The sequence below is a fragment of the Homarus americanus genome, unplaced genomic scaffold (assembly GCF_018991925.1).
Source record: "Homarus americanus isolate GMGI-L3 unplaced genomic scaffold, GMGI_Hamer_2.0 scaffold1024, whole genome shotgun sequence".
Taxonomy (NCBI): Eukaryota; Metazoa; Arthropoda; class Malacostraca; order Decapoda; family Nephropidae; genus Homarus; species Homarus americanus.
Window position 1 is genome coordinate 564,474 of NW_024715228.1, and position 17,883 is coordinate 582,356.

A 17,883-nucleotide genomic window follows, 5' to 3' on the forward strand; every position below is an offset into this window, starting at 1 on the left:
GGCCAAGTCAGGAAGGAAGTTGAACTCTCCCATAGTACTGTATAAACTGAGTCGATCTGTATACTTCAAGGGGTTAAATCATTGTCCTCATGAGGTTAAATAATTGTGTTCAAGAGGCCAAATGTTTGATTATTATTCTCAAGGAGTTAAACCATTGGACTCTAGGGTTTAAGTTATCGTACTAGAGGGTTTAAGTCATCGTAATCAAGGGTTTAAGTTATCGTACTCAGTGATTACATTTATCGTACAGAAAGAATTGTTGTAACACAGCTTTAGGGCCAAATTCACAAAGGTTTCTACGATAATTTCTTCCTTTAACTGATAATGAATGAATATATCGAGTTAGGGTAGAGTCTCGGTGCAATGTCGAGCCATTTTGGGAGGTTTTTAGAAAGGTTCAAGTCAGGATATGTGGTCAGGTGTGTACTGTACTTATCATCTCCAGTTACGAGGAATTTTTTGTGCAAGAACCTTTGAGGATCTGGTTGCTGCTTTTTTGTGGACTAAACGTGATATTTGTATTTTTATTTAGGTTACGGTTGAGTGTTTGTGTAGCTTGCAGCACCAACAGGCAACAGATTAGAGTGATTCGCTGCAACCTGTCCAGGTGGTGCACCTTCACCACCCACCCTTTTCCACACAGTGACCACTCTCCGCCACCAACCCGTCCTCCTCCAGCGCCCCCACCACCCGCCCGCCCCCTTCGACCCCCCACGCTCACGCTGCAGGAATGTGAGAGTTGCGTCGCCTACAGGAAGTCGGTGGACTGGGAGTTACAAGTGAGGACGTCAGCGGCTCTATTGTTAGGTGGCGAGGACAGCGTTCCTCAGCGACGTCGGACTTTGTTACTGAGGACGTGTTGTCACGCCCTGCTGAATGACACTGTTGACACCTCTTGATTTGTGCTGTTTATTTTCCACATAGCTAGATGGAACGAATGAAATTAATTTTTGATGAAAATTGTAGGTCTAGAAGGAAAAAAATACATATAATATTCACAGGAGGCTTAATGATAAAGAGTCTTAACATTCACAGTTTGAGTCGACCGCTTTTTTAAAAGAAGATACTTCATCGTGTCGCTAGTATCAACATGAGGCCGGGTGTACCTTGTTTACTTCCTCACGAGGGAAAGTATTCATCCGGTGTTAGAGAGGGGGAGGTGCTTTACACCAGCCTGGAGGACACTGCACCCCGTCCCACCTGGCCCCACCCAGCCCCGCCTCACGCCACCGCTCCACCACCACGGACATCGTCAAAAGTCAACAGACCTTTAGTTAGTAGTCTTGTGAGATCCAGTGAACTCTCGGATGCATTGAAAGTCGGCCTAAGACAGCCAGAACGCCCCGCGCCCCGCCCAAACATCACCATCCTTTCATCAGCCAGCTGAGTGTGATGTCGATGACTCTTGTAGCTTTGGCATTTATCTGGAGGAGGAGGAGCCATGGTTTTCTTACCTGGAGGAGGAGCTTTGATTCTCTTGCCTGGAGGAGGAGCCTTTGTTCTCTTACCTTGAGGACGAGCCTTGGTTATCTTATCTGGAGGAGGAGCCTTAGTTTTCAGGGGTTGGGTGGAAGTGTGAGCAGAGTGTTCCAAGGCGCAGGGTAGGGAGCGGGGTAGCCCTTGGTACTAGGGCAGGTTGTGGAGGGGCAGTACAGTAGGTGTTGCTAGAGCAGGCTGTGAAGGACGTAGGACAGTAGGTGTTGCTAGGGCAGGCTGTGAAGGACGTAGGACAGTAGGTGTTGCTAGAGCAGGCTGTGAAGGACGTAGGACAGTAGGTGTTGCTAGAGCAGGCTGTGAAGGACGTAGGACAGTAGGTGTTGCTAGGGCAGGCTGTGAAGGACGTAGGACAGTAGGTGTTGCTAGGGCAGGTCGTGGGATAGAGTCACATAACCTGTTTTATTACCCTTGCCTTTGTTTATGTTGCCTTTTTGGGGTTAGTTGTGCCTCGCCGTCATAACTCGTAAGTTATATTTACCTCGCCGTTCTCACCTGTACCTCGCCTGACAGGTAGAGACTAATCAGGCCGCCGGAACGAGGAAATGAAATTTATATATCTTTACTTCTTGACCTGGAAAGCCCATCTGTTCCCAAACTTCTCTTCTGACGTCAACTTGCACCCACCTGATGCCACCTGAGTTACCTGGGCTTCACCGTGCTGAGGTGTTAAGTCACGAGAACCTGTACTTATTACGTGACTCTCTCTAGCATACTTTCTCTTACCTTTTTCTTACCCCTTCACACGTGCCACAGGTTCCCCATGCTTCTCCCACTTTCTTTCTTATACTCTCCTTACATTCTTTCCCTCTCGTTTTTCATGTCTTCTTCTCTTTCCTTTCTTCTACTCTCCTTCTCCTATACCTTTTCTGCCCCCTCCCCCTTCTTCTGCCTTTATACATCCATGCCTGTGTCAGTTGTTAGGCCTGGTACCCACAGCACGACGTCCTCGACAAGGAGAGTCGTGTCATTATAAACATCAACCCATGAGCGACATACAACACCTGACATTCCCCTCCACATCGTAATAACTCGGTTGTCAACTTCACCCATCGAACTGTTTTTTGTTTGTCCTGGAGTTGTTTCAAGAGACGAGTAAACACCCCAACACAATGTATAAGCGCTGCGTGGGGGGAATCTAAACCTGAATCTGACGTAAGTTTAAGATCTTCGAATCCCTATTTGATACCCTCTCGTCGTTTTTGTAATCTGAACTTCATAACTCAAGTTGATCTGTGTATTCGACGGGTTGGAGTGTGAGTGTGTGTGAGGTGAGTCAACGGGCGAGACAGGTGAGTAACGGTGCCATCAGAAGCTTCTGTAGTAGTGGCTGGTGGTGTAGGGGTCTGTAGTCTTCGCCACACAAACATCACGAGTGTGAGGCACCGTCACTTGGAGGAGTTGTGTGTGTTTCTTTGCCCTGGTACTGTACATACTCCACCTTCGGGTACTGTGTACTACTCTAAAGGTAGTGCAGGATGACTGTATGTTTGTACGGCTACATGTTGCATGGACGACTATTATGTACAGTGCCAAAAGCTGTGCACGCCGCCATCAAGCAGCTGAATACACGTTTTCGTATTGCATCCGTCAAGAAGGTATGGCACGTGTCAGGTAGCCGGCCGAGGGTCGTAGCTTTTTTTTTATTGGGCACTCCCCTACATCCTTGTGTAAGGTGAAGCGTTTACAGCGCCCAACAGGGAAGCATGCCAAGTTCATGGTTGCCTTTGTCTCATGAGTAAGGGTCCCTGTGAGGGGTAGAAACAAGCTTTAGTCATGGGTCAAGTACAGGGCGCTGTGTGGTGGTGGAGACGACCGAAAGTGGCAATTGTGTGGACTGGTGATTTTTTGTATTATATATATATATATATATATATATATATATATATATATATATATATATATATATATATATATATATATATATATATATATTGAGAATTAGTGTTACTCAAGTAACATTACATAATAATGTATTTTATCAACAATAATTAATACGTATTGCATCTTATTTTACATGGATACATTAACATTATTACAGTACAATTATGAGATTTGTTCGTCAGTATTTTCTTAACCAGCGTCTAAGATAGTCGTCTTCCTCCCACAGGTGACGATGGAGCCACGACGGTTTGGCCTCCGCCCCGTGACGCCCCGGAGCAGTCTGACCCCAAGGGGCGGCCCCTCCACTCCCGCCAGCGGCCCAGGCGGTGCCCCGAGAACCCCGCGTGTGTGGCGGCCCAAGGGTCCCCAGGAGAGCCCCGGCAACCCCAGCAGGATACTGAAGAAGGAGGAGAAGGAACAGCTGCTGAGGAAACTGACACCCATGCAGTACCGCGTCACGCAGGAGAAGATTACCGAGCGGTCAGTGTGTGTGTCCTCCCCCCTCCTCCTTACCTATTCCCCATACCCTCCCCCCCCCCTTTTTTTAACCATACATTCTACACACACTCCCTCTTCCTCTCTCAATTCACCACCCCTCACCCCATCTTCTCCCCATTTCCCACTCCAGCACCTACTGTACAAGACTCCCCTAAGTACTTTTTTTTTTTTTTTTTTTTAAATTGGCCTCCAGCCTCCCCCAATAGCCACACCTTCGCCACCATTTATTTACCTTAATATTAAATATCCTAATACATAAGAAACTATCCTATCTGTGTTAAATTAGTTGAGCCGCAGATCTACTCGCCACTTCCATCACCACTCCAATTAACAGTGACTGGTTAGCCGTACTCGGGCCTCAACACACCCGGGCTCGACGTCACTGCTCCTCCACTCAGCATCATCTGATTAATTAACTTCGTTCTTGATTCACAAAGGATGGGTGATTTATTTTTACGATTTTTCAGGGATTACCGTAAGATGAGACACCCCAGTTTATTTCAACTTAATATTAACCACCCCAAATCTAAATTAACCTCATCTAATTTGATTTTAACCTAATATATTTAAAAGGATCACTTAAGCTTCAACAAATTGTAGGTGGACACAGCGTCAGTAACAACAAAGCACTGTGACGCGCCCTGTAACTAGACGCTTTATCGGTCTTATCTTATGAATTTTTAAGAATCCGGTCGGACACTGTAGTGCTACCATTCACACACACATAAGATAATAATGGCCCTTTACATCACAATGGATCCCAGCCCTGACCTATGACTAGGGAGTGACGTCATTTCCTGTTGTCACATTGAGAGATAAGCCATTGTGATTTTTTTCGTCTTTTTTTTTTCAAACGTGTAGGAATGATTGAGTGCAGTAGGCGACTATCCATGCAGCGAGCCACTGTTTGGTGAGTGGGGGGGGGGGGAGCATTATTGAGGCGAGGGAGTTATGTCCTTATTTATGTTACACTGTGGCGACCACGACGGCAGGATCATCTAGTATATATTCTGTTGGCTGACCTTGTTCCTCAGTCTACCTCCCTCCCACCTTTCCTGTTCACATCCCTCCTCCCTTTCCCTTCTTGCTTGCCGCCTTCCTTAGCTCTTTCTCACTCTTGTTCGCCCCATTTTTTTTCTTTCTCTCCTCTCCTTTTGCCCATTTTCTTTCCTTCCCTCCTCTCCCTTTGCCCTTTGTCTTTCCTTTCCTCCTATCCTTTTGCCCCTTTTCTTTCCTTCTCTCCTCTCCCTGTTTGCCCCTTTTCTTTTCTTCTCTCCTCTCCCCTTTTCCTTCCTTCCCTCCTCTCTCTGTTTACCTCCTTTCCTAGCTTGCCCCTATTCTTCCCTTTTCCTTCCTGATTTGTCTTCTCCTTTCTTCCCTTCCCCCTTCTCTCCATGCTTGTCCCCTTCCTGCTTACCATCCATGTTTATGTCTGTCCTTAGGTTTATCCCGCTCTACCAGGACAGAATATGCACATCCTTAGGAAATAATTTGGCGTGTGTGGGAAGCCTGTTAAAGGGCACAGTGTGGAAGTGCTATGAATACTGCCTTAGTGTTGACCTTGCCGATTGTCTTCTATTTTTACTATCTCCTGCTAGGAATACAGGGGAATTGTATGTTTGTGTGGCTCTTTTTGTGTGTATGTATAATTTAAATGTCACTGTTTCTATGGCTACATGTTTGTGTGTATATACAGGAGTTGTTTTGGGTCTTGCACTTGTTTCAGAGGTTTTTTTTTTCGATTGTATAAACCCAATATTTTGTGGGATTATATACCGTACAAAACCGCTGGTTGATGTAATATTGTCGGTGTGTAATTGTGCAAATATGGGTATTGCAGAAGCATTAAAATTTCCGTACCGAGTTCTCCACATCACTGCACTGCTAGTTCATTCCCGCTGTGGATTGTTTACAACCAAAACAACGCCCACCTCGTGGATCACCACCGCTCGCTTGGCCCCATTAGAACCCTATTGTTAAAAGACTATAAATTAAATGAAGTCACTTATATAATTAGTACCTTCACAAAGCCATACCTGTATTAACAACATATTTTAACTTTTACTTTTTACTTTAACTTTATCCTCTTGGACACTGATCGGCTCGCTAGCCGCCCGGGCGATCGGTCACGTCTCTGTCACGCGCTGTTGGCAAATACTGGGCATGCACCGGCTCCTGAATGTACCTGAACCCGCTCCAGTGTTGGTCAAGTCTTCTCTTGAAAGAGCTCACACTCGGTGCCGTCACAACACTCTCTGGTAGATTGTTCCAAGAGTTTACAACCCTCACTCCGAAAAAGTTTGCCCTCACAGTTTTCTGGACTTGCGGCTTCTTCAATCTTGAGCTGTGACCCCTTGTGGGGCGAGCGTCCGCCAGCTCCAAGTAAGGACACTCAACTGAGTAGTGCCCCCTCAGATGCTTATACACCTCAACTAGGTCCCCCCTTGCCCGTCTGTAGTATAAGCTAGGCAAGTTCAGGTGCTCCAATCTCTCAGGGTAGCTGAAGTGCCGAAGTGCAGGCACCAGTCTGGTGGCCCTCCTTTGAACATTTTCAACCAACTGACAGTCCCTAGCATATCTCGGGGACCAGACGGGGTGACAGTACTCCAGATGGGGAAGCACTTCACTCTTGAAGATCGTTACGAGGGACGGACAGTCTAGATATCTGAACGACCTTCTTATAAGACCCAATAATTTATTTGCCTGGTTTACCTTCTCGCAATGGCCCCGAGAACTTCAGCTCATTGTCAACATACACACCTAGGTCCTTCTCACATAAAGTCTCAACTAGTGTAGTTTCTTCATCCCGTTGGGACATATGATACGCCTCCTTACCGTTGGTACGCCCCAGGTGCATCTTCTTACACTTCGTTACATTGAATCTCAGCAGCCATTCCTTCAATCATTCCTGGAGCCCACAGAGGTCCTTCTGCAGCTCTTCACAGTCAGCTTGGTTTCCCGAAATAACTTAGCGTCATCGGCAAACATTTGAATGGAGGAGTGTACAACGTCAGGCATGTCATTTATGAAACAAACAAACAACAGCGGGCCCAATACACTGCCCTGTGGTACCCCACTTGTGACAGGTACGGATGACGATTTCGTGCCATTAATCACCACACACTGCTTGTGGTCATGTAGAAAGTCTTCTATCCATGCAAGGACATTTCCCCGAATTCCGTACCCTTCCAGTTTGATTTTCAGCCTTTCATGGGGGTACACTGTCGAAAGCCTTGACAAAATCTAGGTAAATATTGTCGATATTACCACCCCGTTCCAGAATATGGGTCCAAATATCCAATACCTTGAGCAATTGTGTTAAGCAGGAGCGCCCCGGCATAAAACTGTGTTGGCAGTCCTTTACAAGATTGTTTCGTATTAGATGTTCCATTACGGCATCTCTGATAATACTCTCAAGTACCTTACCTATTATGCTGGTCAGGCTCACTGGTCTATAGTTGTTCGTGGAGTGCCGATCTCCCTTCTTGAAGATAGGACTCGCATAAGCCACTTTCCATTCACTGGGGACCATTTGTTCATCCAGGCATTTACAAAACAGGATCTTCAGGGTCTCGGCAAGCTCGTTGCATAACTCTCTTACCACTCTAGGATGCACCATGTCAGGGCTGGGACTCTTATGGACCTTTAGCTTGGACAGTTTATTTCTAATACCCTCTTCCGTGAACACAATGTGGGTCAGTGCTGTGTCGAACTGTCTGTCCTCAAACGCAGGAAGGTTAGTTGCATCCTCTCTTGTGAACACCTAGGAAAAGCTGTTCAATGCCTCAGCTTTATCCTGGTCAGAATCTGCGTAACTACCATCCACAAGCCTCAGGTCTGATACTCCTACTCGCGTTTTCAATTTCGACTTTGCATAGCGGTAAAACGCCTTTGGGTTTGACTTGACCTCGCGTGCAACCAGCCTCTGGAACTCCTTTTCAGCCTTCCTACACTCTATCTTTGCTTGGTTTCTGGCTCTTGCATACATCCTCCTGTCTTGCTCATCGTTTGACCCAACCCAAGTCTTGAATTTCTGGGTTTTCTTCTTAATTTTGTCGACCGCCGCATGGTTCATGTGTAGGGATCCCCTCGTATTCCTAGAAGCACTGGGTTTGGTCTTGGGTATATATTTATCGATCAAATGGGTCACTTTACTAGTTATGATATTCAGCGTAGTGTCCACGTTCTTGTACCTTTATGAGTCAGGCCAGTTGATACCACTCATCTCTTCCCTCATCCCATTGTAATTTCCCTTGTAATATTTGCACCTTGGCCTGGCCTTATCCTGAACTAGGTAACAGTTAAATCTGAATGACAACACTGTATGGTGACTGGTGCCAACTGGGGCAAGGTGTTCCAGTTTGGCCACCATACCCTCCTCGTTTGTTATGATGAGGTCAAGTGTTTGCTCCTCTCTGTAATGTGTCGGGTCTCTAACATGTTGGAACATAAAAGTATCTCTCAGAGTTTCTACAAAAAGAGTAGCAGGGTTATTCAAGTCATTTAGGGTGGACTCGTTTCTCCAGTCGACGTCGCCATAGTTAAAGTCCCCCATGATAAGGGGGTGGCTAGGGTTGAGCATCGCCGTGTTGTTTATTAAGGTTCTTAAGTTCCTTTGATTTAGTGGGCCACAGTTTGGGGATCTGTAGATACACCCGACAATAAGTACCGGTAAGTCCCCTCCCCTTAATTTAATTTTACACTACTTGGACTCTTCTAAAGCATCCTCTCCCTGTACCCTCGCCTGGCTGGCTCTAAGGTCTTGCCTAGCATAGATAACCATATCACTTTACATTGTGAAAATGTCCCTGTCCTTTACAAGAGAAATAACTTTAAATACTCTTATCCGCTTTGCCACTTGTCAGCTTACCAGTTGGTTAGTCTGTCAGCAAGGGAGGTACTGGGCATGCACACAGGCTCTTGAGTGTAGCTGAAGAGTGAATGTCACTTAAAATTGAGTTCACGCTAAAAGGTTGTAAATATTTCATGGCTCACCGGTTTACAGCACTTAATAAATTTTCTTACTTGAAACAGCACTATCGGTAGTGTCTAAATGTTGAGCTTTGTTAAAGATGTAGGCTACTATAAGCTAATTTCTGGTGTAAGTGTATGCGCTCTTGCTAAGCATTTAGAATTTTAGATGGACACTCAGCCGGATCATGAAGAGAGCAAAGAGAAAGTGTTTTAGGACAAAAGCTAACAAGCCTCAACCCTAGGCACCAGGCAGATAATGGTGCTCTTTCTAGTTAGGTCACCATTAGATACCAGCAGACACCAGTCCTCGGTAGAGTAGAATGTTCGGTCACTCGCCACTCAGGTTAAGATAAAGGCCTCTTACTCTAATGACACACTTTGCTGAAGAACTACTTTCACCAGAGCATAGCAACTACTGTGCTGTACATTATGTGCATTATTATTATTACAGTACAGTATTTGTATTATTATTAATTGTACTGTAGTAATGATAGTATAATTATTATTATTATTATTATTATTATTATTATTATTATTATTATTATTTTATTAATATACAGTATTATTGTTATTATTATTATTATTATAAATTTTATTATTATATTTTATTATTATTATTATTGTTCTCAGTATTATTTTATTTTGGTGTATTTTTTAATTACGTACTGGTAAAAATTTAATTTACTATGAATAATTATTATTGTTATAATTATTATAATTAATATTACTACAGGGTATTACATTTTGGCCCCCCAGGCCCTGATGTGGGTCAGTGATCTATGCCTGGGTGGGCTAATCCCTGTTTGAAAAAAAAAATTTGATCCACAAAAAACTTTCGGTTTTCAGAGCTTTTCGGTTTTCGGAATTTTGGATAAAGGGTTGTCAACCTGTACAGTATTATTAATAATACAGGGGGGTATTGCTATTATTATTATTATATTTGCTTTTCTCTGCATTATGTTTTGTATACAGTTAACCCTCACTTTACGCGGTTAATGTAACCCGGAGGGTCCCGCGTAAAGTGAGAAATGCGTAAAGTGAATAACATAACATATGGGATTAATTGAAATGGAGTCCGGGCCGATCCCCAAACTCCACTTTTTGACGACACACAACTATGTTGTAGTAAAAATATTATCTTAACTTTATGATGGTATGCACACACAATTAATAATTAAGAGAAATATCAATAATATTAGGTTTTTTAACACTTACATTAGTAGAAAAAATGGCTGGGCACACGGGGATGGGCGGTTGGTTCCGAGGCAGAGGGCAGATTATTGGCCCTCACCTGTGTCACTTGTATCAATTGTATCACTATCCACCACAGAGGCTTGCAGGGCCTCTTTGTCAAACTCCCCAAAGTCCATATAAGTCCATATCCTCACCATAATTATCACTATCACTGACTTGGGCTGGCGGGTGAAGAACTGGTAATGTTTTGATGACTGGGCGACCTTGTGCGCACCATGTTCACGCAGCTTACACAACATGGCGGATGGCGGGAGATTTGGATCCAAAAATGGCGCGGCTCGCCAGCCGCTCTCCGCGTAAAGGGGTACACGCACCGCGGAATGTGAGCATCCTGGGTTCCGGCAGGGCACCGCGCAAACGTGGAAACGCGGAATGTGGGACCGCGTAAACGTGGAAACGCGGAATGTGGGACCGCGTAAACGTGGAAACGCGGAATGTGGGACCGCGTAAACGTGGAAACGCGGAATGTGGGACCGCGTAAAGTGAGGGTTAACTGTAGTCAATACAGTATACACAGAATTTATAGGGTTTTATAATGTATGGGATAACATATTAAACAAAGGCTGTGTTCTGGTTAATTTTGATAACATAAGGAAATTTTAATATTTTTTCTCTCAAGACAATTTTCCTCTAAAAGTTCAAACATATTTACAGTATTCACTGAACAATTTTTTTTTTTTTTTTTTTTGAGGGGGGGGGAGTTTTAGAGATACAGTACTACACAGCCTTCACAAGTCATGGTCAGGGCTGGCTGGACACCCTCTCCCCAGTTCAGGGAAGTAGGGCTGGTTAACCTCACCTTCTTGTATTCAGTTGAAGGATACCATCATAACAAAATATACTATATGTCATCACCGTGAGAATGAATGAGTGACAGCTACTGTTAGGAAAGTTTGTGATTGATTTTGTCCTCCCTCTATTATACAGTAGCAAGAATAGTTTCAGTATTGTACATATTGCTACTGTGCTTCAAGTACTGTACAGTACAGTATGCAGTACCCTGTATATACAAGTGCTCAGGAAGGTCTGAAAAGGATTTTAAATCCTATTCAGTGGCTTCACTGTGATCTCATTAGAGCAACAAGTGTTGTACTGTATATTTGAGAAGTTGCTGATTGCAACACTTTCTAAGGCTTCCTTTCAACTTACTTGACCATGAAACATGTGACTTGTGTTCCTCCTCTTTAAATATTCTCAAACAGTCGAACCCAATCCATGTTATACTGTGGCACGTACACAATTTGCTATTTTTAAAAGGTGGTACTGTACATATGGATATAAAAATTAATGAAGTTTAGTACTGTATATGTATTTAAAATAAAAAGTTGGAGGTATGTGAACCTGTGCCCCATACAGATGTGCACCTGTGCTCTCTGGTCCTCCACACTGACCAAACTAGGTCTTTCTGGCTGTTGTAATTCCTTACAAGTACAGTAGCACCTCACCTCATTTTTCATGCTTGCATCAATACAGGTATGTACACTTATTTCCCTCTTGCACAACTTATTCTAGAACATCTTATTAATTTACTCCCATTTTTCCTCATTTACCCATTTCCTCATCCTCACTTTTTGAACCTGCAAGACCTACTTTACCACCATTCATCATCCTCAAAGACCGTGCATTTTTCCATGAATGAATGATGACCTTGTTCAATATCATAGTAACACATTTAAATAACACACTTAGCCCACTGTATGAGGACATGGGATTAATTCTGAATGTTGGATAGGTTTCAAAGATACTTTTTATGATGAACAGAGAGCACAGGACCCTCTTACCTAATACAGTACTGTACAGTATATCTTTCCATGGAAGAGTGTGACCAATCTCCTCAGTTTACATCATAATATCAATGTTGTTTAAAAGTGTTGTCATTATCATGACCTCTTTAACAGGCCATACTCCAACAAGTACTACAAGCACTGGGAGCGCGGAGTGTACTGCTGTGTAGTGTGTGGAGAAGAGCTCTTCCTGTCTCACACCAAGTATGACTCTGGGTCTGGCTGGCCAGCTTTCTATGATATCATCAGCAAAGACAAGGTGTCCCTCAAGCAAGATCTTTCCCATGGTGAGTAACAATGTTTTGGGGTTACACAATACAGTAATTGAAAAATAAAAATACCTGTACAATAAAATAGAATTACTGTATAATATATGTATTGTATACAGTGACTGTACTTATTAAATTCAGCATTTCATTAGTAACTTATAAATTAAATACATGAAAGTACAGTAATGGAACTTATTAATTTACTTTCACTGTAGACATTACCCTTTGAGAAAGAGCAGTTTCAACATTTAATTGTACAGGTACTGTACTTGAGAAACCCTTTTTTCTACTTCGCAGCTTGTGATATTTACAATCTGAGTACAGTACATGCCTTAATCCAAGTCAGTGTTGGGAGTAGTCAGCTAAGCACTGTTTGTTCTGCTGTTTTTGTAAGCGTATATAATTGGAAATGGGTGATTACATTCTGCTTTACCTATCAAGAAGACCTAGTTTCCAATACTGTATCAGAACTACTGTACAAATTTCACTAAGGTACATTGGTTACCAGAGTAATCTCTCATCCTTGGTTACTCTCCACCTGAAGGGAGTTTGTGATGCTGCTTTGTTTTATCTCTTGCCATCCCCACTATAAATTGCCCCATCAATATCTACAAGTGCAACAAGCATAATTCAATAACAGATACAGCACTTTAATGATGATGTTGGAAATTATTGATGCAAAATTGAGAAATATGAGGAGAATTAGAATGCATTCTTTCAATATAGGAAACAGCCAGTGTTGTACGTTGACGCCGTTAATTTAACACCGTCAATGGACTGCGGCAACTTTTTGTTAACGCTGATGCCATAAATTTTTTGGGCAGGTGACGCTATAGGTGACGCAGTCAACTTTTCACCCAAACAGAGCGTCAAGTTTCAATTTGTTTGTCAACTTCTAAAAATTTGTGTTTTTCAAAGTTCGATTTTCAATTATCATGTTATAAAGATGACCGACAAGGCCTTGAGGGAGTTGTTCATCAAATACAACACCCCCATCCCCTCTAGTGCTGCCGTGGAGCGCATGTTCTCCATGGGCAAGGACGTCTTGAGGCCCAAGCACAGCAGAATGAGCGACAAGCATTTTAAGATGCTAGTATTCTTGCAGAACAAATGAATAATTAAAATTATAGTAATATAAATCATAACAAATGATTAAAAATTAATGAATATTTTTTATTTTTAATATGTTACTCCCATACACAGGAGAATACGCGTTTTGGGGCTGCATTTGTATGTCACTGAAAACTCGTTGACCCTAGGTGTTGACGTTGAAGCTAACGGCGTCAATTTATGAAATCGTTTACGCCGACACTGACGGCATCCAATTTCTCGGCCGTTTACGCCGACGCTGGCGACGCCACTTTTTTTCGTTGACGCGTACAACACTGGAAACAGCAGATATAGATATGCAGTATATCTCAGCATATTAGGAATTACTTAAAGCCAATGTCTTTTCAGTTGGTGCCAACCTTCTGTTATTGGTGTGCAACCCATCCCTGGCAAGAACAGAAGTTGCGTGTGCCACGTGTGGTGCTCACGTTGGACATGTTTTTGATGATGGACCCAAACCCACAGGACAGCGCTTCTGTGTCAATTCTTCATCACTCACTTTCAAACCTCAGGGTCCTGTGGATGAAAACTGTGTGCCTAATTTAGAAAGAATGGTTTGTATTTACAGAATTTTGAAGTTACAGTGTGCTTTTTTGCATTATTTTAAAAATAATAATTATTTCCCGACACTTGTTTATTCATAATGATGAAAATTGCATAGTTTTGAACCACAACAACACAGTAACATCAAATCAAAACCTTAATACAGTACAGTATATCGAAACTCATGTTTACTACATCATATTATTCTCTGCTATATCTGTACAGTATCTTGAAACATCAATGGGTAAAAATAATCTGAGATTACAATTTAATGGTCCATTATGGATTTCTTTCATTTCTCTCTTCCACTTTGTATTATACATTTCTGTAGATCATTACTAATATAATTCATAGCTCTTGATTCACAGATATAATGCATAAACGTACATTCTATTACAGTATTATTGTTGAGGAAGGTAATTAATGTCACTATTTTTGGCACTCCCTATTTTATACAGTATTAATGTGAGGTAACATGGCTGCTCTATCATATTTATATGATGTGAGATTTTCCTGTGTTTTTTGAGAAATACTTTTAATTTCCTTGCGAGTCATTGTCTGTGTACCTGTGGTGTATTGGTCAGCATCCTCGCCTCGCAAGCGAGCGGACCCGAGTTCGATCCTCGGGCAGGGTGAAACTATGGGCAAGTTTCTTTACGCCATTTGCCTCTGTCTACCCAGCACTAATTGGAAACCTGGATATTTATCGATTCGCGGATCATATTCCGGGGTAATGGTTAGCCAGTGCAGTTGGCGAGTTGGACAGTCTTCTCGGACTATTCCTCGACACTGTGTCATGCAGCTCATTAACTTAGGGTGTGGTTGTTATGTTGGCGACAGCTTCTACACCTTAAAACAAATTCACGCCTAGGAGGCCCTTGGGCCGATCATCCTTGATTTTGAGGGGCTTCCATTATTGTATAGTAACAATGAACATGTCTATTTTAGCTGCCACTTTATTATACAGAGTATATATTAATTATTTATATTTCAAAATATGAACCATCCCAGTACAGTACAATACTCCTGTTTTAAACCCATTTGAGGAAATTCACATACCATACTGTATCACTATAATGGGAAGGGGTCCCCAAGCACATTCTTGTACAGTATCCACTTACTCAATATCTTAAATTTACAACTCTCTTACATATACAGTATGGGTATACAGTACTGTATGGTATATAAGTAAACTATTGAAGCTAAAATACAGGTGTATTGGAAATATTTAACCCAACAATAGTATTTGTAATTTTTAAGAAGTTAATTGCAATAATGGCCATTTAAACTGTTATTAATGAGATATGGATAGGTGATGTTAACATTAAACTCATACAGTCTAATCTCTCTCCTTCCTAGCACGAGAAGATATGGTCAGCATCATCACCCCGGCCAGCAGAACCAATAGTGCATCTTGCCTCACCATCAAATTCTTGTGCCCTTGGAGCCCGTATGTGCTTTCGAGTATCAAACATGGATGCATGTGAGGCCACCACGCCACAATCCTGAGACACGTCGACCGGTCCCTGTAGGGGACGTGAGGCTGTGGGCTCTCTTGATACTGGGACAGCCTCGACAGATAATGCGGTTAAGGATGGTCATGTCACTACTCAAGATCCAGGAAAACTAGTAAAGGTATCACACACAGCTGTTCCAGATGCTAAGCACATGGTTCAAAGAAACAGTGAGGAGATATGCAAAAGAGTGCAGGCAAGGAATGATTGGCTTGCTTCTACACACACAGATCAGGATGCAAATACAATAACTTCAAAGAGCAGGAAAAGCTTAACACAGAGAGAAAAGTTTTTCATGGACCGGAATTCATCTAAAGACTTTGATAATATTAAAGGTACTTCACAAGATTATTCGCTTAATGTTCATATTACAAATGTTACAAAACAAACTGCAACAAAAAATGGAAATGAAAATGTGAATAACAATGAGACCCTTGATTCTAAAAATAAATCTGAACTTAAAACTAATAATAAAATTAATAGGATTAAGTCAAAATCACCTGTGGCAGTTAAGGATTCATTGGTGAATGGTTCAATAAAGAATTTGAAAGATGGAAATCAAATATCTAGATCAGATAATATACCCAAAGGAATTGGTACTCTTACAGCAAAACCTTCAGCAAAAGTACAAGAATCTACAAGCTTAAGTAAAAGTAAATTCAACTGTGAAGAAATATCAACTCAAGGATCAACGATGGAAGTAGAAAATGAAAATTGTAAAGAAGGAACATTATACAATGACTTAAATCCGATAGAACATACAAAGACAAAAAACAACACTGAAATGAAATTTGACTTTCCAGGGGAATCCAAAACCAGTCCCAATAATACAGAAGACAGACTTGTATCTAACGGTACAGTCATTACAAATGGGTGGCCTGATATTAAGGAGTATACAGTGGTACAGATGAAAGAAAGCCTTGAAAACTTGGAGGCTAAAGTCAATCTAGAGATGTGCACTTCCAGTTCAGATAGAGAGAATTTAAGTTTAGAACTTCATAATGAAGCAGAAAGTGACAAAGATGACAAAGCACTTACTGAAACTCTAGTCAAAGATAAGAAAGACAGTAAAGTGTCCAGATTCGTACGGATGTTCAACAGGAAGGATGCAGGTGCTACTGAAGGTGGCGAGAGATCCTCGGGCAGGAGAAACCAGAGTAGAATGTGGGGAATGTGTTTACAAGTTCAGAGTCCAAATGTAGAGGATGAAGATCATATTGATTTTGGCTACAAGAGATGTGAAATACCCAGCATAAAAAGTGAACCTCTTATAGATAGCAAATACAGCGATAAAGAATCCAGTTTAGAATTAGATATTGAAAGAGGCAGAACATCTAGTTTTGATGATATTGAAGTCACCAGTCATCAGTCATTAGATTATATTAGTGAAAGGAAGAAAAATTTGAAGTTAAACACTGAAAAAAAGACGAAGAGTATATTAAGAAATACAGGAGGACGGAGATCATTTGATAAACCCCAAAGATCAGCCAAGAGTCTTACGAGAAGATCCAACACTCTGGAAGATATAGATGATAGCACCAATAAATATTCCAGATCAAGTAAAACCTTGCCTGCCACACCTACCTCAGGGGTCGCTGGCTCAGGACAAGACTCAAATACTAGTCACCCTTTTTATAAACGATTCTACAGTCATTGTATGGTTCTTCCTATGATGAAAAGAAAAAAAGAGACAGCAAAGAAATTCACAGAGCACAAAAACTCTGATATTGTAATAGATACAAGTCCACAGAGTTCTGCAATTTTCTGGCAAAATGGAGAGGATGAGCAAGAAAATGTAATTGCTCAGTTAAAGGAAGTTCATTTTGCCGCAGCTGCCACGAAAAAAGAAGAGGAAATTGAGGACTCTCCCAAAAAACTACCTGTTATTGATGACCTACTTGCAGAGATAATGGAAAATGTATCAATAATGGAACACGAGATGAAAGAAGATGAAAGTAGACGTGCAAGTATCCACAGTTTTCTAGAAGGTGGTGTATTGCATGATAGATCAGACAACGAAAATATTGAATCTCGGGCAACATCGAAGAATCGTGGGACCGAAGGAGCCACGGCAGATGACACAGACTCCTGGGATGATATCTTTAATACTGACCTGCTTGATAGCCTTGACCCAATTGATGGAACCAGAATCAGAAGGTCTATTTCTCGAGTTGGGTCACTCATTTCCAAATTTGAACAAAAACCATAAGCCTGGTAGTAGAGAATTGTTATCTTATAGTTCCATTGAAATGACTGTGTGTAGTCTCGAATATGTACCCGCTGTGACCGTGTGTGTGGAAAGAACACTAACCCAATATGAATGAGAAAATATTTATCTTCAAATTTCCTTGAAATATTTTACTCTAAACATAAGTTTTGAACATACAATTAACTTGAGAGCTGTTAGTGATAAAATCAGAAAATAGTTAATAGTCTTAAATTGGCTAAGAAATGAAGCTCTTTTCAACCAAGTCAAGAGGAATTTTCAAATAAGTGTTGAAAGGTGGCTCCTGGAAAAATGAAAAATTGAAAATTGGTATAACAAGTTACCAACCTACC

The 17,883-nt window shown here is 41.8% G+C and overlaps 1 protein-coding gene across 2 annotated transcripts in view; it reads left to right on the forward strand.

Annotated features, from left to right (window-relative positions):
- LOC121855065 (methionine-R-sulfoxide reductase B1-like) overlaps window positions 1-15,319 on the forward strand; it is a 65,496-nt gene extending 50,177 nt beyond the window's left edge. For both annotated transcript variants that reach the window (XM_042349894.1, XM_042349900.1), the window contains exons 2-5: window positions 3,605-3,858; window positions 12,003-12,175; window positions 13,616-13,821; window positions 15,170-15,319. In XM_042349894.1, coding sequence (XP_042205828.1) covers window positions 3,611-3,858; window positions 12,003-12,175; window positions 13,616-13,821; window positions 15,170-15,319 — 777 coding nt within the window. In that variant the 5' untranslated portion in view covers window positions 3,605-3,610. The remainder of the gene's footprint in view (window positions 1-3,604; window positions 3,859-12,002; window positions 12,176-13,615; window positions 13,822-15,169) is intronic.
- Window positions 15,320-17,883: the final 2,564 nt, after the last annotated feature.